We start from the raw sequence: 26886 nt of genomic DNA on the forward strand, positions 1-26886 counted from the left end.
CTCCTGTAAACCTCCGTCATCAAATGTCCCGCCTTTTACGTTAAGAACGCATGCCATTGGTGTGTTGAGAAAAAAAGCGAATGCCGATTCGCTGGTTCACCATTGTCACTCAATTCGCCAAGCAGTTACGAAAAGCTTCAAGTGTTGTCATAATACAGCCATGGTCGTATCAGGCAGCGTGTCCTACAGGTCCTAGCAGTTTTTTTAGGTTACGTTCGTGTTAGTACCAACACCAGCATATGTAGTCAAAACTGTAGAGCTACCTGCGTCGTTATTCTACGGGGAGAAAGACGGACGAAACCCTACGTAGTTCTTGCGTGGATCTATGCTGGGTTACAGCTGAGGCCTAACATTAGCAGTTAGCTAACGTGACATTTCACCGAGGTTTCCTGGGACACTATTCAGAAGACACATCCTTCCCACTGGTAAGGGTATCATAGTTGCAGCGCAAAGTGTTATTACATAGCTCATAATAAACCAGTAGATAAACAGTATGTGTAAGAAGTTCTTATATTACAATCCAATGTCAAAACACCTAATATCTAAGCAACCATGATCCAGAGACTTCTTAACCAGAGGATTCAGGGTGAATGCAGGTAGTGTCACATTGTCTCTCCTTCTGTGTGTGTGTGTGTGTGTGTGTGTGTGTGTGTGTGTGTGTGTGTGTGTGTGTGTGTGTGTGTGTGTGTGTGTGTGTGTGTGTGCGCGCGCGCAGGTAAGTGTCCACTGGAAAAACAAAGCCCCATCATTACAATGACCGCTCATGAAGGAGAGGGATGGGGAGGCATTAGTATCCTTTAAACATCATGTCCTCTGCATAAGTGTAGCAATGCTGAGTTGGCGTGGCGTGTATAAAGTAGCGATGAAACAATCGCTCAGTCTATTAATTATTTAAGCCATTTATCAAGCAAAAATGCCAAACATCCACCCGTTCCAGATTTTAAGCAAAACAAGCAATTTGAAGATGTCACATTTGGCTCGGGAACATGTGACATTTTGACTCTATTTTTTGGACATTTTCTGGACTGGATTAATTAATAGATTAAATACACAAATTAATAATAAAAACAACCATTGGTTGCAGCCTTAGTATGTTCAGCATATTCCTATGTAATGGAAAAGTGCAGTACTGCAGTGCAGAAAGCAAAACTATGTTTAAAGCCAAATGTGTTGCCACTAAATGACATCTCTTACAGTAATATTCCACAGTAATTGTCAACTCAGTGCTCCTCGATCAGTGCGCCTCTTGTTTGTGAATTTTCAGTATGGCCGCGGAGGTACAGTAAGCCCTTAACTCAACATGCACCCAGACCTGTCACCTCACCTGCACACGGATGAGTGTAATGAACTGATAACTCTTCTGAGGCAGTGCCACACTGAGGTACATCACTCTGTTTTTTTTTAATTGCTGTGTGCTTCATATACACAGAAAACCCACCATGTAAATCTTGTTTCATGTTACCCTCAGCACAATGTCTTGAAGTTCTTTGGCACGTGTAACGATGTGGACCGCGCTATGCGTCGCTGCCTGAAGAAAGAGGTCTGTCAGTTATTTTAATGCACTTTGTGAATGAGACGCAACAAGCGCGCTGACAACTTTTTGGTATTATCAAAACTTTTTTTTAATAATTATTAATGCTTTCTTTGTTTCCTTACCATTCAACAGAGACTGGAAAAGCGGGAGCGCAGCAAGCAGCATGCACAAGAGATGAAGAAGAGGCTGAAAGAAGGGCCCAAAGAGCATCTCTGAAGGACATTTTACTGCAACTTTGCCACTGCAAGTTAAAAGTATTCAGATAAAAGGAAATTCAATTAAGCATGACACTGTGTAACCGGCCTCCCCTGCTGTTCTTATGTCAAGACAGAGGAAGTCTCTTTGTACATTCAGCGGAGTGTGTATTCTATTAGCATTGACCGAAGTGTCATGTGCTGCTATTACTATGTATTATTTGGTTTCAGTTGAGAGGCAAATTATTTAAATATCGGGATCATATACCAGCAATAATAGGTTAACATGCACAGCTTTCTCCTATATTTGCTGTGGTGTGAACCCTTTTAACACACTTTTTACTTTTTACTATCTGCACAGACTTAAACTTGCATTTTAGGTCAGCATAAAACAAAAGCATCTAGTACTTTGGATTAAAGATTGCTGTTGGAGATCATCATTTATTTCCCCCCTCTGTAGTAGCAGTACTCTGCAGCTCCATCAAAGAGCTTAGTGTAGCTGGGGGCAGAACCCTTTCATCAAACCATTATTTAAGTTGGCAGGACACCTCAGGAATATTCTGGTATCTGTATCTGTATTTTTGTATGACCAATGGCTGGGTTTTACTCTCAATTTGAACATCCACCCATGAACATACATATTGAACACACTCTTTGTTTGAATGTTTATTTGAATGGGGAATCCTGTTGATTTCGTTACGAGTTTGATTGCTTGCAAGTGAAATTATCAGTTAATTTAAGAATCCATGCTTCGATAGTGTGTCATCATTGTAAAACCAAGTAGCAGTCAGTATCTGCAGAAAAGTCATAAAAGCATTTACATTTATAACATACGAATAGTTGTAAAATATTTTTTGTATCCGTTCACGGGCTGCCGGGAGATGTTGTTGTATATCTATAAACCTCAAGTGGGATTGTTGCAACGGTGGATTGTGCACGCAGGAGACTATAGCAAGCACTGTCACTACTGCTAGCAATAGTAGCTATGAAGCTAAAGTCTCTTAATGTGTAAGGGTCTGTTTTAGCAAAAAAAAAAACAACACTTTGACCGGAATGACTGCTAAATGGGAATAACTGCGGTATCAAAAAGAGACGTTTACGTATTCAATGTAGCCAAAGTGTTCCATTTAACTTGGTGAACCCTGCTAAATCCTGATAAAGGTGTAAAGAGAATCTAAGCTCTAATGTCCAGTTATTAATATTTTAAAGATTTCAACTGCATCGCATGGTCTTCATTCAGCAACTGGAGCTGGTAAAGGTGTCATGTCTCCTAAATGGGAATCTTCGGTTACATGTTAACTAGTGGTCACCTAGTCTCGCTTTGCCAGAACCTCCTCCAAAGCGCGCTGAAGGAGGGTCTGGCTACTCCACATAGCATTCGGGGATGGGAGGAAAACGTGCTCTTTAATGACATTTCTTTAAACCAATCAGAATCGTCCTGGGCGGTGCTACGCTCCCCACAGAGCCGCTGTAAAATAGTCTTGCGAGAGAAAACTCAGATTGGACAGATAGTCTAGCTAGCTGTCTGAGTTTACCCTGCAGAGATCTGAGAAGCAGTTAACAATAGTCCTCATTAATCCACCGAATTTAAAATTCCAACACAAAGAAAGTGGAAGGAAACGGAAAATACATATGCATCCGGCGAAGCAATCCCGGAAGTGGAACGCGAAGGATATAGACTAGTGGTCACCTAACCCCTCTCTTTGTCTAAGGATGGTCTCCTCAATCTTTCTTTGGCTGTCTACTGGCCCTTGGTCGATGACCTTGTGTTCACCTAACTGAAAGTTCACATTTAGTTCATGATATCTCCGTTCGCTGAGTGAATACCATGAGATGCTGTTAAGGGCTCAGAATCATTATTAAGTGGACTTTTATGCTTAGATTTTCTTCACCTTATTTTGAAGGACTCTTACTTCCTCACAAACATCACAGGAAATAGCTAGTGCCTGCCTGTCCAACAACTGGACTGAGTTAAAAGAAAACAGCACTGAAAGATGTGACCAGAAAACATTTCAAAATGAAGCTCTGAATACTTTTTTTGTTAAATATTGCAATATGACAGCCAAAAGAGACATCGACTGTGGACATGCTTTTTCTTATTGATACAATTATTTTAGTGAATATTTGCTTTTTATTTACTACTGGGTGGTATCATGGGGGTTCAATATGTGACCTTACCTACCAAATCAAAGTTGTGATGAGCTTCACTCAGTGTTGAGGTAAGGTTAGGTTAGCTGACTGGGAATTCATATCTATCTATCTATCTATCTATCTAATAGAAAACTACCGACAAACTTCTAGTGGTTTGAGAAAATGTAAAACAAAAAACACATTGTGAAAGCACTGTTTCTTTATTTGAAGCAGCTCACTCTACCCATCACAACGTATGGATCAATCTTTGACTTTGACAGATATTTAAATTGTAAGGCACCCCAAGGTGTGCTTTGAGACAATGTGGGGAGAAAAAAAATCATGAATAAGAAAACACAATAGGGAAACACATACATGATATTGTGGTTATAAAAGACAAACACAGTCATTTGCAATAAATAAGGGAGCAACTATGAGTAGTTCTTTTTATGTTATAACTTATTTACTTCAACATTTATTATCAAGCCCACTTCAAACTTCTTGCTGAGGTGGGAATTTGGATTCAATGCCTAAAAGAGAAACTAATAGTTCAAAACAGTAATGAAATGCATTTTATATCTCAGGTGACATGCTGAAAAGAAGACCCATGTCTTGAAGGATCAGTGTGATTATAGCTCAGCGGAGCTGAATGATTTGCATTCAGTAGCCACGTTACACAGGCCGGTCTCATCTCTTCTCGGGACCCTAAACCCAAGGAAAAACTACGTTGCGCACAGCACGTAGTAGGAGCTGAAAAATAAATAAAAAGATTTGTGCCATAATGTGTAATGTTGTAATCTCTTTTTGTTAAAATGGATTTTATAAAATTGGTATTGAAAAAAGTATTGTTCAGGAACTGGTATCGAAGTCATGGTATTGGTATCAGTACCGGTATCAAAACATTTTTGAACGATACCCAGCCCTAATTATCTGAGATGCCTTTTGATAATTTACAACAAAATACCTAATCTCATGTCAACTGAAAATGTTAACATTCAAGTGAGAATAGTGTTTACACATTTTGGTTTTGAAATAATGCATGTATAAATGACCTGACCCATTTTGTTCAAAGTTTTTATGGGATAATTTAGAAAGTACGATGAAGAGAGTTGGGGTTTTTCTGGAGCAAAGGAAACCACATGGCACTGCACATCCAAACAGTTATCTCAAATAAATACAAAAATAAACGGCACCATTTCTAACAATACTTACAATGTTTATACAAAACATACCCTGAAATACAAGGTATTTAGACAAGCAACACATGTATTTGTACAGTATATTACATGCCATTAGTTACACAAAACAGTCCACATTATATATCATTCTGTACTGCATGTGTACCACTGCAAAAATTGACAAATATCTTCCGAGATTTACAAAACAATTTTCACAGACCTACATTTTTTTGGTAAAAGAAAATAGATCCCTAAGTATAATACACATCGTAATACAAAATTTCTTGAAATCTTGGATCATCACATGCAGATAAGGACGACGTCGACTCCAGCTACACGACTGTTTGTGTTTCCACAATATAGATCACTGACAATTAGTGTAGTCACAATGTGATTGACACGAGGACCAAGCGATTATCATCTCTTTTGTGTGCTCTAAAAAGAAATACACAACTATATAACTGTCAGGTAATGTCAGCATGATGATCACGCATTTCACACAATGACTTTCTTCATTGATAACTGGAAGCCATGTTATACATACATATGAGCCACCACGGTACTGCATGCACGGCTACTATATGTAGCTCAAACTAAATGGGATAAAATCCATTACTGAATCCTTCCATGTGATATGTGCCACCCCTTCATTTAATCATATAAAGTAATTTTTGTACTCAAACCCAAAGTGCCATTTGATTAAGAATGGACACATTTGTATATTTAGTGCTAGCATTCCCATGAGGCTTCCAGTGTTCTCCATTTCCACTTATCTTTCGGATTAGCATTTAATGATTTTATTTGTATTCATAAAAAGTTTAATCATTCTCTTGCCATTTTTGTTGCAGGTGAAAAAAAAAACTAAAAGCAGATGGATGTTGACAATATGAGGATTATATTGTATTTACTTATGCACTAATCACCAGACGGTCTCATTAGTACATGGGTATTAATCTTGATTTCATGTAATGGAAGCAAATTTATGGTGATTGTGATAATGATAATGAATTTAGTGGCAAACAAGATGTCTGTTCAGTGTAATCAAGAATAGCGTGATGAAAAAAGAAGAACAAAAGCTTAGATTTCTTTAAAGTGTTTCATGAAGTTTAAAGCAGTCACTGAATGTGATCCACTGACAGGTATGAGCATGTATGAACATTTGTGGCCAGTTTTCTTCTGTCCATACAGAGGGGATGGAATGTGCACGTAAGGAGCAAGAAACTGTCCTCATGCAAACTCTGATTTACACTTCAGCTCAATACGATAACCCAAAGAAAATCCTTATATTCAGAAAGAAACTCTTTTACACTCTTGAAATAAATATATATCAATATATACAGTGCCTTGCGAAAGTATTCGGCCCCCTTGAACTTTTCGACCTTTTGCCACATTTCAGGCCTCAAACATAAAGATATAAAACTGTAATTTTTTGTGAAGAATCAACAACAAGTGGGACACAATCATGAAGTGGAACGAAATTTATTGGATATTTCAAACCTTTTAAAGAAATAAAAAACTGAAATATTGGGCGTGCAAAATTATTCAGCCCCTTAAGTTAATACTTTGTGGCCACCCTTTTGCTGCGATTACAGCTGTAAGTCGCTTGGGGTATGTCTCTATCAGTTTTGCACATCAAGAGACTGACATTTTTGCCCATTCCTCCTTGCAAAACAGCTCGAGCTCAGTGAGGTTGGATGGAGAGCGTTTGTGAACAGCAGTTTTCAGTTCTTTCCACAGATTCTCGATTGGATTCAGGTCTGGACTTTGACTTGGCCATTCTAACACCTGGATATGTTTATTTGTGAACCATTCCATTGTAGATTTTGCTTTATGTTTTGGATCATTGTCTTGTTGGAAGACAAATCTCTGTCCCAGTCTCAGGTCTTTTGCAGACTCCATCAGGCTTTCTTCCAGAATGGTCCTGTATTTGGCTCCATCCATCTTCCCATCAATTTTAACCATCTTCCCTGTCCCTGCTGAAGAAAAGCAGGCCCAAACCGTGATGCTGCCACCACCATGTTTGACAGTGGGGATGGTGTGTTCAGGGTGATGAGCTGTGTTGCTTTTACGCCAAACATAACGTTTTGCATTGTTGCCAAAAAGTTCGATTTTGGTTTCATCTGACCACAGCACCTTCTTCCACATGTTTGGTGTGTCTCCCAGGTGGCTTTTGGCAAACTTTAAACGACACTTTTTATGGATATCTTTAAGAAATGGCTTTCTTCTTGCCACTCTTCCATAAAGGCCAGATTTGTGCAGTATCACTGTTGATTGTCCTATGGACAGAGTCTCCCACCTCAGCTGTAGATCTCTGCAGTTCATCCAGAGTGATCATGGGCCTCTTGGCTGCATCTCTGATCAGTCTTCTCATTGTATGAGCTGAAAGTTTAGAGGGACGGCCGGGTCTTCGTAGATTTGTAGTGGTCTGATACTCCTTCCATTTCAATATTATCGCTTGCACAGTGCTCCTTGGGATGTTTAAAGCTTGGGAAATCTTTTTGTATCCAAATCCGGCTTTAAACTTCTCCACAACAGTATCTCGGACCTGCCTGGTGTGTTCCTTGTGCTTTATGATGCTCTCTGCGCTTTACACAGACCTCTGAGACTATCACAGAGGTCGGAGACCTGATTACACACAGCTGGATTCTATTTATCATCATTAGTCATTTAGGTCAACATTGGATCATTCAGAGATCCTCACTGAACTTCTGGAGAGAGTTTGCTGCACTGAAAGTAAAGGGGCTGAATAATTTTGCACGCCCACTTTTTCAGTTTTTTATTTGTTAAAAAAGTTTGAAATAGCCAATGAATTTCGTTCCACTTCATAATTGGGACCCACTTGTTGTTGATTCTTCACAAAAAATTACAGTTTTATATCTTTATGTTTGAGGCCTGAAATGTGGCAAAAGGTCGAAATGTTCAAGGGGGCCGAATACTTTCGCAAGGCACTGTATATTATCGCCTATTTATCATGTGCTATCAGACATACACTGATTTCAGACGTCCTGATCATTTCATAAACACATACATATGTACAGAGACACTCTGTATCTCCCTGAGGAACCACCTTCAGTGTGTATTTAAGCAATGCACATTTGGCCCTTTCCAGTTTGACTCATTCGAAGAATAAAACATCTGGACAGTTATGGGTCCAATAAATATATGTTGATTCACAGAAGAAAAAGATGATCACTTAATGTTGGTAGACATGGAAGCGAACAGAAACTCCAGAGAATCCCCTCTGCTGATGGATGGAAACAAGACCCTTAATGCAACCTTTCCTTCAATTTGAGATCACACCGTTATCATCCTGGATGTCCCTCTGTAGATAACCTTTGACCCACAGCCATCGGTTTTCTGGGTGTGGATGATCACTTCTCATACGCCTTGTTGTGCAGGTAACTGAAGAGTGCCTCTAGTCCTTTGGTTGAACACCACAGCTGCTTCAGCATCCGGCACTCTTTGTCATTCACTTCCTCCAGGACTGGCATGAGGATACTCCTCACCAGGCATTTGGATTCTTCTAAAACCTTTTTAAACACACGGAAAGGGTGGAGGGTTATTTGGTGGCATAAAAAAAGGCTTTGCTCTGGGTCATCTAGATCAGGACCTACCACTGCATTGCATGATGCCATTTCCTTCACACGCAGCATCACTTCTTGGTTAAATGTGGTTGGCCAGAAGACCTGCGACACCAGACCTCGACTGCATGCTTCTTGTGCTGTAAGTTTTCTTCCACAGAACAGCATCTCATTGGCCTACCATTGGGGACAGAAAGCAGGGGAATAACAAAGCATTTTCAATATGTCATGCACTCTAAACATGTTTGATTTGGGTAAACACAGGGTAATCAGTTGGTTATCAGAGAAATCAAATTAGATCAAGTGAAATTTGCGAAGAGCCTTGACATTGTTGGGACCCACCAGTGCTACTCCAAGGATCTGGGGGAAGGTGTAGGAGGAGCATCCAGAAGGGGTGAGGTGGAGGGCTGCACATGGAGTTTGGAACCAGGCCCTCTCACTGGCCCACACCACATCACACAGGGGCAGGATGGAAGCCCCTAAGCCCAGAGCAGGTCCGTTTACTGCTGCCACAATGGGTTTCTTGAAGTGGATGAATGCCAACACAAACTCCCTAAAGGGGTCACAGAACGATCAGTACTAACCCAGTCAAGTCTAATGGAATGATGAATGATTTCTTCTTACCGTACGGCATCTGTGATGCGGCTGCTCTCTTTTCTGCGGTCAGTGGACAGACGGCCTATCAGATACGACGGCTCCAGGCCACTGCAGAAAACAGTCCCCACGGAGCTGAGCAATAATAATTTACTGTCATCAGCAGCTGCATTACCCAGAGCTCGACACACTTCCTTCATGATCTGAAGAGAAATAGGAGGAGATGCGTATTACATTCTTAACTCACCTGACACATAAAGAAAGGTTGAGAAAAAAGATACATTTATAGATATTCAGTCCCTAGAGTAAGGCTTGACATCTACTCGAAAACAACAGGCCTAGAAGAAATAACGACAAACTCGGAGAATGCTACAATGCTTATTTCCTTTCCTACAATACTCACAGCTTATGAAAAAGTGCATTCACAACAACGCTATTCATCTAGATATGGCACCATGGGATTAATATGTTTGCAATTTAAGGGCCACATATTTTCAGGATCTAGTTGTATAAGTGCTGTTGTAAAAGGTACCTATATATTCAGAACCAATATAGTTTAAATTCTTCTCCTAGTGCTTTTAATCTTCTTGCAAATAACATCTACAAGCAACACATTCTTTCAACAAAGTGGACGGAATAATTAGTCAGAATTAATCAGAAATTAATATTAAAATTGAAGCATACATCAAGGGTAGCCACATTCCATTAGAAACAGCACTAGACAATCAAATTGTTTTTAAATTTTAAATTATAGAGCACAATCTGAATATAAAGGAGGTTATGTCTAAAAAGTTATCTTTATCATTTCCATTTTTACAAACAAAGGTATCAAAGGCTCGTATATTGTCAGCATAATGCATATACAGTACTACTAATGTTATAATGGCATTTGGAAATGGTATTCAATGGCTCATTTCTTAGATGCAGTACATTTAAGACCCTGATAATGTAGTAACCTTAATTAGAAAATGTCCTTAGCAAATGTCATCCCCTCACCGGAAAACAATGTTGGTATAGTAAATGTATAAGTATATCAAATATACATAAACTATTCAAGTGAGATTTTGGTGGTGACCTTGTTTCTAGCAAGTTAACATTACATTCTGGGCAGCTCAGACTGCAGGTGAGATGTTTACATGACAGCTTGCTGGGCAACCTGTTTCCTTGACAGCCTGCCTGCCAGCAGCAACTGACTTGACTGTATGTTGACAGCAGCTACTCCTGCTGGCTGTAGTGTGGGATCAATAGGAGATGTAAGAGAAGTCAATGGTCAGCCTTCAGTTGAGTACACTTGCAGTATGATACCTCAACAAATGGGACCAGTATAGCATTCTGTGCAGAGAGACATGTTTCATTCTGCCAGTTAATATCAGCAGATGTGTTTGGCCTTTGTCTGATGTGATGAAGAAGGTAGCAAGCCTACATTGTCAGACAGCCGACCTGATAAGAAGTCGTCTGGAAACCCACACCACCACGTCACTGCAGTCCACTCTATTGCGGCATTTTAATTAGATTATCACCCCTGACCTATATTAACCATTCAACCTCAAAGTTAATTTAAATCTCTATGAACAAGGACATAATCTGTCCCCAGAATTAACTAGTGTGTTGTGTGTGTGTGTGTGTGTGTGTGTGTGACTATGAGTGACGTCATTCTAGCAAATTGAATTAAAAGTCCTGCTCCGATACAAAAAAAGGAAGAGGAGATGGGCAGATGCTGGTTCCAGTCAGTGCAACAGAGAGAAAGAAGAGACATTTGTTTGCAGCGAGCGGATACCACAAGGACATTCATAGACAAACAAAGGTGGTATCCACAACAAAAATTTGCAACAGCAAGCATCTAGAAATGAAATCACCACCTGTAGGAGTGGGTATAAGTCAATCAATCACATGTTTTTTTGTGCTTATTTTCTGTAGGACCGTTTTTGATTTCTCAAAGCAGAAAACACTTGCCTTTATCTGGGGCTATTTCCAAAACCACTACCCTGTTAACTTATTCACTGCTCCATATAGAACAGACAGTTGTTTACTCTAGAAGCAGTGAGTGCTAACCTGACACACCAGATAGTTTGTTACACAGAACCATCTGAGAAGGGTTTTAAACGAACAATCGCAGCTGCCACACACACCTAAAACATGCCCGTAGCTGCTACTAGCTCCTTTACCGGACAGTGATTGGTTCGGTAAGCTGGTAGTTCAGACACAAACGCATTACTTATAGCCTGATGGACAAGATGGATTTTTGTGTGATATGTAATCTGGTGATATTGCCAAAATCCAGCTGCCTTGCAAGGTAAGTAGAGTGCCATGGAGATACTTAAACTCAAATAAAATTGCGGACAGTGAATATGATGCACTACACAGTGAATGGGGAATGATTTAGGACAAGGTGTCTCAGAGGCGTTTTTATGGATCCCACTGCAGTTCTAGGTCAAATGCTACTTTGTTCACTCATATGTCAAAATATAATGTCAGAGTCTTGTAGTCAGTGTGTTATTATTGGTACAATTATGGTCATAAAACACAGGAAGCTTAAAACATTTGAATATCAGTAGCACAGACGCAGCTACTGTGTGTCAAGTCAGAAAGGTGACGGAAAGAGTACCAGTTAACAACTTGGGGAACTTTCTCATTTAAAGCAAGCATTGAGTGTTTAGATAAAAAAATGTTCAGGGATATTTTTGAAGATTTTCGAAAGCCATTCAGTAGGCAAATCCGCAGACTCTCTTGTTTCTGTAGCTTCAAAGACTGAGCGACAGTGAGGGAGCTATCAGAGCGGTTTGATAAGCCCACAGCTTACGGGCTTACTGTCACACATGAAAGTACACACACACATGTGCACACCCAGTTTAGGCCACTTCAGTGCCTGTGAAGTAACGGCGCTGTATCAAAGCCAGAACCCCCAACTCTGTGTAAGATATAAGACGCATCCTACAATCTGAGGGGTGGGAAATCCTGTTTACTTATGATGATTTATGATCCAGAGCTGGACAGTTGTGACACATGCCATTATCTAGGACTAAACCCACTATTATATTAATGGACCTCAAAGGAATCTGTTATCTGTTTCCTTAAAATGTTTTCTAAGTGTCAACTCACAATAGATTAGTTTTTTTTAAATGTTTCATAAATTAACCAACTAGAATTTTCTTTATGGTTTGCTTAATTAGTATATCAGCAAAGTAAATTGTAAATATACACCGGAATGACATTGTGCAGGCTAACACTGTGAAGGATCAATATCAGTTAATGCTGAGTAAATGTAAGAAAATGGCATGTTAATTGTGACAATTTTAAAAGCATTTATGCAAAAATTCCAAAAACTATTTGTCATATTGACACATTAAAAAATAACTGCTGATTACCACATGGTACTTCATCAATTATACCTTTATAAAATGAAACAGAAGCTAAGAAAATGTCACAATAGTCGGTACACAGAGTTCCAAAAGCGAAAAAGACCGGGGAAAGCATCTACTGAACTGTAAAAGCAAATTAATAAATAGATCCAGGGGACATTTTTAATTGAGCAGCTTGTTGTTGATTGGAATGTGCAAATGAGCAACCAATCACAGGCTGGTGCTTTCCTGCAGGCAGCCAATTCTGCAAGTGGATCCTCACAATGCAAGCAGCTACAGCATCAGAGCAGAAAGCCATTAAACCGTATTCAGTGTTGTAGACGTCCCAGCATTATTAAGATGTCATTTTCAAACCTCTTGTAAAGCCCCACATTGTGACAGTGGCAATCATAAGTCTACACATAAACACTCCGAAACAGGTACAGTATAGTGTTAGATCCAACGTTAGAATTATAGGCTTTGATAGAACTCGTACATACCTGTCCATCACTCTGACAGATTATAGTAAGTCACAGCACAACTCTCGAATTAAGAATTTATAGTTTGATTTGCCACTAGATGTTTGATTGACATGGAGTTAGCAGGTGATCGACAAATTGCTGAGGAGACTGTGAGAAAACCAGTGAACACAAAAGCGTGTAAATTATACACCCTAAATGCCTGTAGAGAAGACTCAGCTGGTATATAATCAGACCTGATCAAAAGTGCTCCTAAAAAATAGAAAGATCATGTTTTCAAAGATGTTCAATGCAATGGTACATCAGCAATCTATTAATAGTTTCCTAAAAACTTATTGTTATTAATTTTATCAAGCACAAACACCTGTTTTCAGTCATCATTACATTCTGTCATTGCAAAAGCAAAATTAACCCTTTTATCTTAACAGCTGCTTTTGTATCAAAGGATCTGGGTAACATTGTAAAAGTCGAGCAAACAAGTCGTCAAATGGTTTGGGCTTTTTTTTAGCAGGCTGATGATTCTCCAGATGTTAGCCTTCTTGCAAACAGCCTGTTTGAACCAAATGATCTGAAGCTAATTGGACAAAACAGAAAAGTTAGCGTCAATCTTTAGTCGGTGTTATTTCTACGTAAAAAGCAGTGGCACTATATAGTTCAACTGACATTTTGCTGCAATAACAACAGATGGTATAATGCTGGATTATATGCACCCCTAATTACTCTACTTGTAGAAATCTTGTTCGGCAGGAACTTTCTGCATCAGTACTAAGGACAGAGCCCAGGAGCTATTTCCTAACCTTTTTTGCTGAGCGTACATGCTCTTTTTCAGCAAAGCCCTGTGTCAGATTCATGCAGCTAAACATATTCACACCTGGCAGCTGTCAAATAAAACAACCGTTTTCTAAAGTTGAAAAGCTCCCCTGGAGTAGTTAAGGAGTATCTGCATAGCTCCTGGCCATTTCTACAGCAGTTAATGAGGAAACTTTGCTCATTTATATTACACAAACAGAGATCCATGGCAACTGGGATACAATCAAAAAGTTACATTATTAAATGTAGGTCTTGATACTGCAGGGACCACTGGGACACAGATGATGCGTTCATTTGTGTTACTTATTAAACTGGTCGTCCTGTAAACTTCAATGAATGAACTCATTTACCAGAGTTTACCTGAGTTGCACCTGAACCGGACCTCTGAACTCTGACGTCATCTTATCGAACAAAACCCCACCCCTGCTGCATCTTCTTTCTTTTACTCACCTCCGCTGCAGGAGCAGCAACAACTCTTCTCTTCTCTCTGCTCACTGGATGGCTCTTTGACCTCCACCATGCAGTCCCACACTAAACTCTTCCTACGTTAGCAACGCGAGAGCCTGCCTCGAGTAAACAAATTTAGCACCAGCCGCTATGACACAAAGTCTGCCGGCTAAAGCAACAGCAAACCACAAAGCAAGCTAGCGCCGAGGTGCTACATGGTAAGCCTCTGACCTGCACAATAGGACACAGTACAACAGACTGCATCACTCGACATTTGGAACCGACAACTCTTTCCAGCCTGGCCAGCCAGCTAACAAAGCATGGACTGGTAACGTACTGGGAATAGCATATAGCATAGTTAATAGGACAAGGCTAAGCACAGGACTGTTAACGTTTGTCCAAATGTACACGTATGTTATGGATTTGGTTTAACATTATTCACTGAACTGTATTGTTGTGATCTTTTGGTAGTCAGGTTATAGGTTAGGTACCCAGCCTGGGAAAACCCTGACAAACTTCTGGCAAATTTGAGATTTGCTCTGCAAGTCAGTCTGGCCAAGAGCCCATTCAAGCCCATTTCCAATTTTTCCAAATCGAGGCACCAATCACAACCGTTGAGGCGGGCTCTACACCAATCACAACCGTTGAGGCGGGCTTTACACCAATCACAACCGTTGAGGCGGGCTTTACACAATGACGATAGCTAGATAGATTGATAGTCATTTTGGTTGTAGTTATTAATTGAATAATTAATCAGAGTTCTAAATTAATAGTTAGGTATATTTTATTAGACATTAATTAATTGCCAATTCATTACATTTTCTCTGTTTTCAGGTCAGTGTAAATTAAATCATATTATTTTGTAATTTACTTAATCATTTGTTTTTGATAATTATTAATTACTTCGCCATTTTTAATGCATTTTAAGCTGATGCACCTACAACACATTAATACATGGAGAGAAACACAAAAACAAAGGGGGCAAATGTCCATCCCCAGTCTCACCTCTGGTGTCAGAGCGTTGTTGTCTGTTGTTTGGCTGGAGAGCAGCACATGCGTGAAGCCTTCCTCCTTCCTGACCACGATGTCTCGGAATCGACAGTTGCTTTCGTTCTGTCGCACATTGTACCTGAGCCGCTTGTCGAACACGTAGCCTTTCTCCTCAGCCAACTTCCGCTTTACTGAGCTGTGTAGATGCATCTTGCCATTGGCCAGAGGGGAGCCTGACACAGAGGAGGGATGACAAATCTGTTAAATGTGTCTTCTCAGACTTAAGTAGCTATTAGACACTTATGATATAGTAAGTTAAAAAACTATGTGTAACATGTTTTGTATTTCTCAACCTGGGTTTTGGTTGACAACATAATTATGTCCATTATAATCATCTGTTGCCATGAACATCTGGGTGCATGCACGTCAAAGTTGAACCTGGAGGTTGATTTGAAAATGTAAAGGCCAACATTTCTACTTTGTATTCAGGAAATACTGTATTAAAATGGTCCGATTTCCACGAAAGTGACTAAGAACATCATGTTTTCCCAGAGGACGAAGCCTTCAATTATAGGGTTCCTATAAGGGTTCCTAAAAAAGAGAAATTTCTTTGTACTAAATCTGACTTTCCTTCATCTTTACCTATGTCTTACAGAAGAGACAGAGACAGTGTCTGTGTATTATAAAAACAGGGAGTTGGAAAGTAAAAAAACTACTGCATACAGTATTTGCAATTAATACTTTAGAATATATTTCCTAGATAGCATTTTCAGCATTTGTGATGTTATTGCAGCAGTAAACATATGCAACATATATACAAAAACATAATCAGATCTTCTGAACTTGTTAGGAAAACACACAGGTTTGAAAAAAATAAATAAATAAAAATAAAATTCTTTATCATTAAAATAAACTTTGAATGGAGTCAGATATAAGTACATGCAAGTGTAGTTTGTAGGAATATTGTTGTGAGTCATTTCTTTGTTAGTGGTCGGTCACTGCAGGATTCATTGAATTGAAACTTTTGTTGTTTGCATGAATATTTCTAGCTTGAATACCGTACACAGAGCTACATTTCTTTTGCTACTTTGCGAAACTTTTACATTTAATAAGTAGTCTTCATTACTTTCCATTGTTTTCAGGCCTTTTCACACAAAGAAACCTTGACTTATGGGAGCAGTGCAATCTCTAGGGGACATGAATCCAAAAACTGTAGTTATTGATGGTGATGTAGCCCCAGAAGAACAATAGCCATCAGCTGAATATGATAACATGTCTTAAGTTGATGGGAGCTGGGCGATAAACAGCAAAACCAATAATAATCAAGAGAGCACAACTAGCACATAATGTACATACCAATAGGGCTGCTTATTATGGAAACAATCATAATCACGATTATTTAACATGATTACTCATTGACCTTTGGGGGTGGGAGGGGGGGATTTCTCACAGAAAGAGTCTTTGGATAAGAATAAAATCTGTTTAAATACTGTGTCTAGTTGTTCAGATTTACAGATATCACACATCTATCTAATACATTAATACATCGGGAAGCCTCTGTGTGTGTGTGTGTGTGTGTGTGTGTGTGTGTGTGTGTGTGTTTTGTGTGTGTGTGGGGGTGTGGTTTGTGTGTGTGTGTGTGTGTGTGTGTGTGTGGGGTGTGTGGGGGTGTGTGGTCTGTCTTTGAAATATCTCGTGAACCGTTCATCCAATCTACTTCACACTTTTGTTTCCTGGGTACCCAATGAACTTGGGGTTTAGACTTTGGAGCATTTGGAGCAGTTTCGACAGCACTGGATATTGGATATTACAAAACTGTGAATAAAACTAAACGTCCAAACAATAAAGGTTGAGGAAAAAATGTTGACTGCGGTTCACTTTTTGCTGCTTCCAATGTTACATGATTGCTGGAAATACCAAGCAAACTATAGAAAAAAAATTAAGTGTGCTGCTAACTAATAAAATTACCGTCGGCAAAATATCGCTGCAATTAAATCCATACTTCAACGTTTACATTTTCAACGGGCACTGTAATAGTCATAGCTAATGAACAATTCCAGATACTTAACACATTGTGCAAACTCAGCTCACATTTTTACTGACTATGACCACCACTACTGTCATTACTAAACATTGTGCCAAAATATAAACAATAAAGTTGCTGTCAGTGGGCTTATTTGCTGAAACAGGTGATTTAACGTCACCGCTCATTTTACACACAGTATAGCAACAAAACAAATGCTGAGGGAATATTACTAGTTACATTTTTTTATGTTGGTTTTGAGCGGTATGCATCCCCACTAACCTGTAAAACATTTTAAACAGTAAGTGAATACAGCATGTCGGGGGAATAGATTCAAAGGCCGGGGACGGGGATGCGCTACCGTTAGCTTCTTGTCTCATCTGGTGTATGATAAACAGTAAAATAATCAAATTCAGTGCCCATAACGCTATTTTCCAAGCTACCGTAGCTTTCATATTTCACACTGTTTGGATGATAAATTAGCAGTTGAGGCTTTCGTTAACCGCTGTGCTCGCACTGTTGTTTATTTGGTTGTCATGACTTTGCGAGTGATGACGTCCTGTCACTGTTCCAATTGCACACCCTCAAAGGGGAGAGAGAGCGGATGACTGTTGGCCTGAGTGAAACAGTGTAAGACAATAATTTTATAGCAAAATAATCACTTTTTTGTGATCGTTAGGGGCCGAAATCGTAATCACGATTAAAAATTTGGTTCATTGCACAGCCCTATATACCAATATGGACCCATTCTGCATGTTCTGTGTATCTCAAATACAGAACAGTAAAAGTACCCGGGTCTCATAAGAGGACAAAACATTCCTTTAACATGTATTATGGACAGCGAGAATGGAAACACTTGATATTAATTCTACCGCTTTCATGTGTGTATTGTTATTTAAATAAAGTAGAAAACTCAACGATTCTGATCTGGATTTTCTGTTAAACAAGTCAAGATGACATTTTGAAAACGTATGTAATGATTAACTATGGTGGTGCAGGTCCTGGACTGTGACCCAGAAGTGAAATTCAAAGGTGTTATCAGCTGTTCCTGTAGTAAAGAACCATAATAGGAGCTTTAAGAGATGCGTGTTAGCATGTCTCTGCAGTATAAAACAGGAATGAAACAGGAAATACTCATCATGTATGTAGCTGCTTAGATGTGAGGAACTTTTCAGTACCTGTATTACTCATATCCTGTATTATTCATGTAGAAAAGTCCACCCTCCACTACATTTTCCATCAGAAACGAGCAGATACATCTGCATGGCTGATATTAGCCATTAGCGTATTACAGATAAATTAGTATGAGCCTAAACATGTATGACAGCAATTAGGCAACCCTATCTAAACATGTGGAGTAAACTACTTTGGCTCCCTATATTGTAATAATTTTTTTATAACTACCACATGACAATATCAATATCTACTGGAAAAAAATCCAGCATCAGCTGAGCTCTGTTTTTCATTTTATTCAACTTCTTAGTATCTTACCTGACTCAGCGGCGAACTGCTGTCTAGTGCTATCCATGTCTCCTAGTTCCCCATCCACTCTGTCCGAGGGCAGTCTATGTGACCTTGCTGCTGTCCTGTACATGAGAGGATCTATGTCTCCATTCTGGAGTCCATTATGAGGAATCCTCACTGGGTGAACAAAGTGTGGCCCTCCGGGGGGAGGAGCCTTGTATGTCATGGCTTTGCTTATTCTTTCCCCTAAAGCAGGTTTCCCAGGGCCAAGACCCACCTTCCTCTGCTTCTGAGTGGGTCCTGACCCTCCACTTCCAATCCCTAGAACAGCTCCTACTCTAACCCCAACAGCTGGGCCAAAAGTCCTTTTCTTCTTTCGGGCCTCAGACCGAGCTCTGGAGTTTTCTGTAGCAGATGGCTGGCTGGTGATGAGGGGCTCTGGACGATTTTTTGGAACTTTGGGCCGTTTGTGTGAGTGCAGTCTCAAGCTGTTGAACTGGTCAATGAATTCCTCGCAGTGCAGTAGGTGATGCTCTGGCTCCCATGTGTCCTCCTTACTTCCATAACCTTTCCACCTTATCAGGTACTCCCACTTACCCTTCTTGTTCCGCCTCTTGTCCACGATCCGCTCCACCTGAAAGCAGCATACAGAAAGATAGGCAGATAGTATTTTAATGGCCTTAACCATTTTTGAAATACTGATTTACTAGTTTAGCCACTCCCAAAATATGAAGAAATGAAGAAAAATTAACTGTATGTACTGATAAACTGATCAGCACAAGGGTTCACACAGTGCATTAGACAAAGAGATGTTACATGTTAATTCATTCTTAAAAAGGAAAAATTAAATGAATACAGTCTCAAACTGAATATAAAAATAAGAACAGTTCATAAGATGATTTAATGTTGCAGAATGGTGGGTGTACTTCATTGCCAAACACCATAGCTGAATTGTGGGTCTAAATGAATGAATGATGAAACCTCTTGTTTTTTGGTTTAATGGTATCATTGGGTCAAAACTTCTACTTTGTCGGGGCGCCTTATTGGCTCACCTGGTTGAGCGCGCGCCCCCTGTACAGAGGTTCAGTCCTTGTCGCAGCAGCCGCAGGTTTGGTTCCGACCTGGGCTCTTTGCTGCAAGTCGGACAGCTGCTAGAGGTCCCCGGGAATTAATTGTTTACATGATCCTGCTTAAATCGGTCTAAAGTATATAACTATAACAGCTACAGCTTTATTTTTTTTTGCCAAAGAAAGCTAAGGACTGTCGCGCCATTACGTTGGACGCGATGACGTCAATACGTTACGTGACGTCCGGTCCAAAATTGGCTGATAACTTAAAGAGCCGAAGACTTGAATTTAGTGACTATTCACGTAACCTCAGGAAGATTGTCGATACATACCCTTCTCATTGTTGCATGCTGTAACGCTGTCTGACGGCTCCAGCATTAGCTTAGCCTAGCACAGATCCTGTAGGTGATGTTCCAGTAATCCTACTGCTCGAATTGTGACAAAGTAAAAGCGCCAACATGTTCCTATTCACATGTTGTGATTTGTAGTTAGCGCTGTAAAAAAACAACGGTAACATGAGACACACGTCTTCTAACCCGTCAAACAAACCGGGAACTATATTCTCAGACAGGCTTACTGCGAGCATATCACTCCGCCAGCTACTATATTCTTCCGCCTGAGAATATAGTTCCCGGTTTGTTTACGGTTAGAAGATGGCTGTGTCTCATGTTACGTTGTTTTTTGTACACGCTGTGACTCTACAAATCACAACATGTAAATAGGAACATGTTGGCGTTATTTTCTCACTTATTTGGAGCAGTAGGATTACTGGAACCAGTCACCTGCCTGTTCTGTGATGGGCTGATGCCGCTGGAGCCGTCAGACAGCGTTACAGCATGCACGGAGATGAGAAGGGTATGTATCGACTTGTCTAACTCTGGGGGATACGGTGAATAAGCTAAATTCCCAATAAGTCGGCGTGTTCCTTTTAGGTGGCGACAGTGTATTTCCCAGTTATGGCTGCAGGAGGTTGTTTACATGATCACGATCATCAATAAAAACCTTAACAGCTAGACTAGAGCATTATTCATTCATTCATTCATTCATTCATATTTATATATTTATATATATATATATATATATATATTTCTATTGCAGATTAAACTATCAAAACACCTTTACACTCTGCTCATAAAAATTTGTATATCTCAAAAACTATACAATGTAAACAGTTCAAATAACTTCTGAAATGGTCAAAAAACTATAATGATTAATAAAAGTTTGCATCATAAATAAAAATAAATAAAGTAATCAAATTTTACTCAATTAATACAAAAGATATTGATCTATCAATATCAATATTTCTAAATAGAGATGTTCCGATACTGCCTAAAATGCTGGTATCAGTATCGGGAAGTACTGGAGTTTATGCACCGATCCGATACCACGTAATAAAGCCCTAAAGAAAATCTACGTTAAAGTAGTTTATTTATGTTCTTTTTCCGTTATAACTGACGGTCAAACTGGATGATAAAAGAAAGTTCTACGGCATTCATTGTTTGTGTTTGTTCATGTTTTACAAAGAGTTTAACCTGAGCCAGACTGACAACAAAGATAGAAATCATATCACATCCATACAGGCATAGTAGTATACAATTGTTAAAACATAATAAAATATATGACACACTGGTATCGTATCAGTACTCGGTATCGGCTGATACGCAAGTTCAGGTATCTGAATCGGTATCGGGAAGCAAAAAATGGTATCGGGCCATCTCTGTTTCTAAATGTAGAAACATGAACAAAATATTCTTTAAAAAAGGTATATTTTGTGACATACGTCAAGTTTAAGATAAGGGCTCATTCCCTGCAGCAGAAGAAAGATAAGAGACCAGAGTGGAGCTGAGATGAGCTGCAGGCTGCCATCATTAGAAACCTTAAAGCTTTTCGAGGTCAAACCAAAACTAGAATAGCCTGTTTATTTTACAGTTTTATTAGGCCAGCAGATAGATACCACAACCCATCAGCCAATATATTACTATTTGACCCAGGCACTTAATTATGTGCAGTAATCAAGTAAACGCAGCGTAAAAAGTGACACGCATCAGAAACTATACAAATTCTTAACTAAATGTAAAGCATGAAATAACAATAGAAGAAAAAAACAGGAACCTAAGATCTCCAGTTCAGTGGAAGAAAATAGTGACTATAGTATAGGTGTCTTCCTCTGTCAGCATGGACAGTGGAATTACTTTAATCAGATAAATTATGGGCTATATAACACCAAAATATACGTTTACATTTTAAAAGTAGGCTGCTATTGTGCATGACCCATCATTCAAATAATCAATGAATCATTAGTTTGCAATTCAGTTTGATTGTATTCAACTTGATTTGCAATTCAAAAAGGTGCTGAGGTTAAATTTGTGGTCAGTAAACTGTTCATATTCCAAGATTTGATGAAGTATGGACAGCCCTCATTTATAGAGACACGATTTTGGCAGACCAAACTTTGGCTTTAATGCCATTGAATACTGTTTATTAAACTCCAAATGTTTGGTTTCAATTAAGTAATAATTGTGACAAACTATGTTATGTCCAGGTATCTTAACTCCAATAATGTAACCTAACTTCTGCTGGTTTTCAATTTCACAGATTTGGGTGATGTGAAAAGATTTTATCTACAAATTTAACCTGGAAATTCTAATTTTTGGTAATTTGATTTTTTTTAAACTATAGCATGTGCAATGAGAGCAGCCACAAAAAAGGTTAAAAAGGGGCAAAAAACAGGACTAACTGAAGGTCTCAATCAATGTACTTTGTTTTGGACCATTGGTCCATCATAAAAACGACAACAATTCAAACATCACTAACAGCCACACACACACATCAACAAATCAAAAACAATACATAACAGGACACATCAAATAGTCCTACTGTACATACACACCACAATGAGACATCACAGTTGAGTAGACTGTCAGCATCACTGATTCTCAAAATGTAGAAATCAAAACCTGCACCATTGTTAACATTTCCCAGATGTATAACACAGGTTGCTTGGATATCAATTCATAAGTTTCTTTATCACTTGCATTATGGAAATCCCACAAAATAATACCCTCAGGCATCATAAGGCTCTTCTGATTTTGCAGCAGTCTCTTACAGTTCCTCTGAAGATAAATGCTGAATCCAGCTCTTTGGTCATTACAACCCTAAGCATACAGGTAAAGAAAAGATAAAATATTGGTAAGTGTACACTACTGGTCAAAGGTTTTAGAACACCCCAATTTTTCCAGGTTTTTATTGAAATTCATGCAGTTCGATGTCTTATTGTACTCTGAAATAATACAAATAGAACAAATAAAAAATTGAAGTTAAAAAAGAAATCATGGAATCAATTTGCTGTATAATAACTACCCCGTGAATATGGCTCTATTTGGAACAAGAGCTTTTCTTCCAAATATGGTATGCTCATGAATATTCAGATTGAGCTACGCTCTGATTGGTTTGAGCAAACTACATAGAAACACATTGGAGACTCGACAGCAGGCCTCATATTTCAGACACTGCAAAGTTATACATTGTTTGTCGGGCTATTTCGTTATTAAATTCACTTCTGAGACTTTTTTAAGCGAGAAATCAACTATATAAAGCTCAAATATGGGCCGTTTTACGAAAATTGATGGCTAATTGCAAATTTGGTAAGACTGTGTGTCAGAGTTCAGCCGCCGGTGCTGCCTCGCCGCCCGCCGGTGCTGCCTCACACCTACCCCTTCCTTCACACACCCGACTCGCTATGAGGTACTTGGAGCTCCGTCACGGCTGGCAGCCCACAGCATGTACTACCAAACGCCGCTGCCCTGACAGAGCTCCAGGGCCTGCAACTCCCCTCTTCCAGCTAGCTAAATGGCCCGTTGTGTGAGAGCGAGAGCGCGGTCAGCGAGCTTGTTACACCAGCAATCTCTTACCACATGTTACACACATGTCACGCCACTTATACAACATCTAAATAAATGTCTTATAAAGCTAACAACGGTGTCCGATTTCAAGTTAATGAATATTTTTGAAGACTAGGTGTTTCTTTAGCTGCGACTTTCCCTTTAATCCTAGCTATGTGTAGCTACAAATCACGGATAGTTAGCTTCATTTTTGGCGTAATTCGAGTATATTTACAGTTTGAATTTTGCCACGCCACGTATACAACATCTACCTAAGGGTCTTATAAAGCTAACAATGGTGTCCGATTTCAAGTTAATGAATTTTTGTGAATTTCAGAGGAATTCTAAGAGGAGGCTAGCTAGCTCTCATTGATAGAGCTACATCCAGCCGCAGGCTCTATCAATGAGACTCGCGGACAAGCGGCGTTTATTTTACCGATCGTTAGTTTAAATAACTCAACACATTATAATTACACACATTAAAAGATTAACTGTAACCTGTGGTAAGAGATTGCTGGTGTAACAAGCTCGCTGACCGCACTCTCACTCACACACACCTGGAATTAGGAAGAGGGGAACTGCAGGCCCTGGAGCTCTGTCAGGGCAGCAGCGTTTGGTTGTCATTCACCCAAATTACGGTGACTTTGCGCGGGTATGAAGTGCCGTGAGCTGCCGGCCTTGACGGAGCTCAAATGAGCTCACAGCAGGCCGGGGTCTGTGAAGGAAGGCAGGCCAGGTGGCGAGGCAGCATACACAGGCAGCACCGGCCGCTGAACTCCGACACACAGTCGGACAAAATTTGCAATTAGACATAAATTTTTGTAAAATGGCCCATATTTGACCCTTACATTGTTGATTTCTCGCATAAAAAAGTCTCAGAAGTTAGTTGAATGGTAAAATAGCGGATGAATAATGTATACAATTTCTGAGATCTGCCCGACCTAGAGTCAGAAGACTAACTGATCTCAGGTCAGTTGTGTAAATGTTGGGGTGTAACAAAGAGAGAGACTAGAGCCAAATGAGGAGGAGCCACCGAGTTGACGTCAACTAGGCGGCTTGTTGAGATTTGCCCGTTTTCAGAGGCAGTTTCAAATTGTGAGATTTGCAGAGAAAAGAGGTGTCAATGGGATTTAGAGGTTCTATGTATGTCCTAGTTACCCACTAAACTGTCATTATTCAACTATGACAAGGTAAAATCGGTTTTGCATTCTATCACCCCTTTAAGCTTACCATCTTGTTCTTTTTTGCTAAGGTAGTTCTGGCATAGCTTGGACTTATGTTTTGGGTCATTATCTTGCTGTAGGATGAACCCCTGACCAACTAGGCGCATACCAGAGGGTACTGCATGGCGCTGCAAAATGCTGTGGTAGCCGTTTTGGTTCAGGGTGCCTTTCACTCTGTACAAATCACCGACCCTGGATCCAGCAAAACAGACCCAGACCATCACGCTTCCTCCTCCATGTTTGACAGTTGAGGTCACACACTGAGGAACCATCCTTTCGCCTACTCGACGGCGTACAAAAATCCTGCGTTTAATTCATCAGAACATAACACCTTCTTCCAGTCTTCAGTAGTCCATTGATGATGTTTCTTGGCCCAGGCAAGCCTCTTTTTCTTATTCTGACGTCTTAGCAATGGCTTTCTTGTTGCAACTCGACCTATCAAACCTGCAGCTCGAAGTCTTCTCTTTACAGTTGAACTGAGACTTGCTTATTACGACCACTATTAAGCTGTGCTTGAAAATGTTGCCCTGTGAGCCGCCTATCACACAAGCTGTTGACTCTCAGAAACTTGTCTTCTGATTCTGTTGTGGCTTTGGGTCTGCCAGACCTCTTCCTGTCAGAGTTTCCCCTAGTTTCTAAAAGCCTTTTGATGGTGAAGAATACTGTACTCACTGACACCTTGACTTTCTTCGCAATTTCTCTGTAGGAAAGACCAACATTCTTAAGTGTTATGATGGTCTGTCTCTCTTCCATTGTTAATTGCCTTTTTCCTACCATTTTAATGGCAACACACTACTTTCTGCAGTACAATACTGTTCAAATAATGCTCACGAGGGTATGGTACCACAGTGGTTCCAACAATACTTTTATTTAAACAGAGGGGGTTGTAAGTAATCCAGACAAGTGGGACACCTGTGGGAATTGGTACCACCAACTTTCAAAGCTTGATCAACCTCCATTTCTCCAGAACAGCTTAACCCATTTCTTGTTCCCTGAAAAAGGACTTTTTGTAAAATTCTGAAATGTACATTATTTTTCAGTTACTTTTTTTTTTAAACCTCAGGCAGTTCACCACTTACCTATGCACCATTTCAAGCTATTCTTTGGACTTGAACTGCTAAAATTTCAATAAAAAACTAGAAAAATTGGGGTGTTCTAAAACTTTTGACCAGTAGTGTATGTTAAACAATAGGACATTTAGACATGGTGTTGGGCCGCGAGCCTGATGAAGGAAAATGGTTGGAAGGTTTCATCAGAGCCTTTAGTGCAGCGGTGGTAATAACTGCTCATCATGTTCTCAGATGTGCTGCACACATTAACAGGAGTTAACATCCTTTGATGGGCGAGCCGCAGGGATGTCACAGAAATGAACAGACAATTAGGTTGCCTACATTCCCAAACAATGTCACACTTAACAGCATTGCAAAGAGAGACGCATGCAGAGAAAACAAGAGAAGGAAGGAGAAAGCATGGGGTAAACTTGTGCACGCAGACCGGAGAGGTTCAGAAACTTGTATGAGTTGGCAGAGAATGAGTAAATTGGGGGTATCAGTATCCTTCAACACCATCCATACGGTACTGTTTTCATCACATGGTGTCTATAAATTCTGACTAATCAACCATCAGCAAGTTGACATTAGGATGAAACAGATTGGCTCTGTCTACATTGAGCAGTCTAAATTTTAAAACGCTATTTTCATGTGAAACGACTTGCGTCAGCATAAGTGCTTCTGGGTTGATTTTCGTAGAGACCTCTGCCCACAGTAAAACGCCTAAACAATCAAAAACGGAAAATCACTTAATCTATATCCACTTTTCAATTGGCAAACAGAACTGGGCATCACAGCCAACATATGGTTGTATGGTTATTAGTGCCGTCAGTTAAACGCGTTATTAACAGCGTTAACGCAAACCCATTTTAACGGCGTACATTTTTTATCGCGAGATAAAAAA

At 39.7% G+C, this 26886-nt stretch overlaps 2 protein-coding genes across 4 annotated transcripts in view; one reads left to right on the forward strand and one right to left on the reverse strand.

Annotated features, from left to right (window-relative positions):
- The first annotated feature begins 107 nt into the window (after nucleotides 1-107).
- cmc2 (C-x(9)-C motif containing 2) lies at nucleotides 108-4642 on the forward strand. Of its 3 annotated transcripts, XM_039794830.1 has the most exons (6): nucleotides 108-425; nucleotides 716-790; nucleotides 1311-1381; nucleotides 1469-1540; nucleotides 1667-1777; nucleotides 4443-4642. In XM_039794830.1, the coding sequence occupies exons 2-5, from the start codon at nucleotides 754-756 to the stop codon at nucleotides 1748-1750; spliced, it is 264 nt and encodes an 87-aa protein (XP_039650764.1). In that variant the 5' UTR covers nucleotides 108-425; nucleotides 716-753; the 3' UTR covers nucleotides 1751-1777; nucleotides 4443-4642. The 3 variants fall into 3 exon arrangements, with proteins under 3 accessions (XP_039650764.1, XP_039650763.1, XP_039650765.1); XM_039794829.1 differs by having other exon boundaries at nucleotides 109-425; nucleotides 1667-4642; XM_039794831.1 differs by lacking the exons at nucleotides 716-790; nucleotides 4443-4642 and having other exon boundaries at nucleotides 115-425; nucleotides 1265-1381; nucleotides 1667-2565.
- A 3461-nt stretch (nucleotides 4643-8103) lies between these two features.
- LOC120555776 (chromodomain Y-like protein 2) overlaps nucleotides 8104-26886 on the reverse strand; it is a 28374-nt gene continuing 9591 nt past the window's right edge. Inside the window, exons 2-7 of the mRNA XM_039794832.1 lie at nucleotides 18790-19396; nucleotides 15291-15508; nucleotides 9242-9414; nucleotides 8960-9170; nucleotides 8651-8794; nucleotides 8104-8566 (exon numbers count right to left, since the gene is read on the reverse strand). Of these exons, the coding sequence (XP_039650766.1) occupies nucleotides 8408-8566; nucleotides 8651-8794; nucleotides 8960-9170; nucleotides 9242-9414; nucleotides 15291-15508; nucleotides 18790-19396 (1512 nt within the window). The 3' untranslated portion in view covers nucleotides 8104-8407. The remainder of the gene's footprint in view (nucleotides 8567-8650; nucleotides 8795-8959; nucleotides 9171-9241; nucleotides 9415-15290; nucleotides 15509-18789; nucleotides 19397-26886) is intronic.

The sequence above is a fragment of the Perca fluviatilis genome, chromosome 3, assembly GCF_010015445.1.
Source record: "Perca fluviatilis chromosome 3, GENO_Pfluv_1.0, whole genome shotgun sequence".
NCBI lineage: Eukaryota > Metazoa > Chordata > Actinopteri > Perciformes > Percidae > Perca > Perca fluviatilis.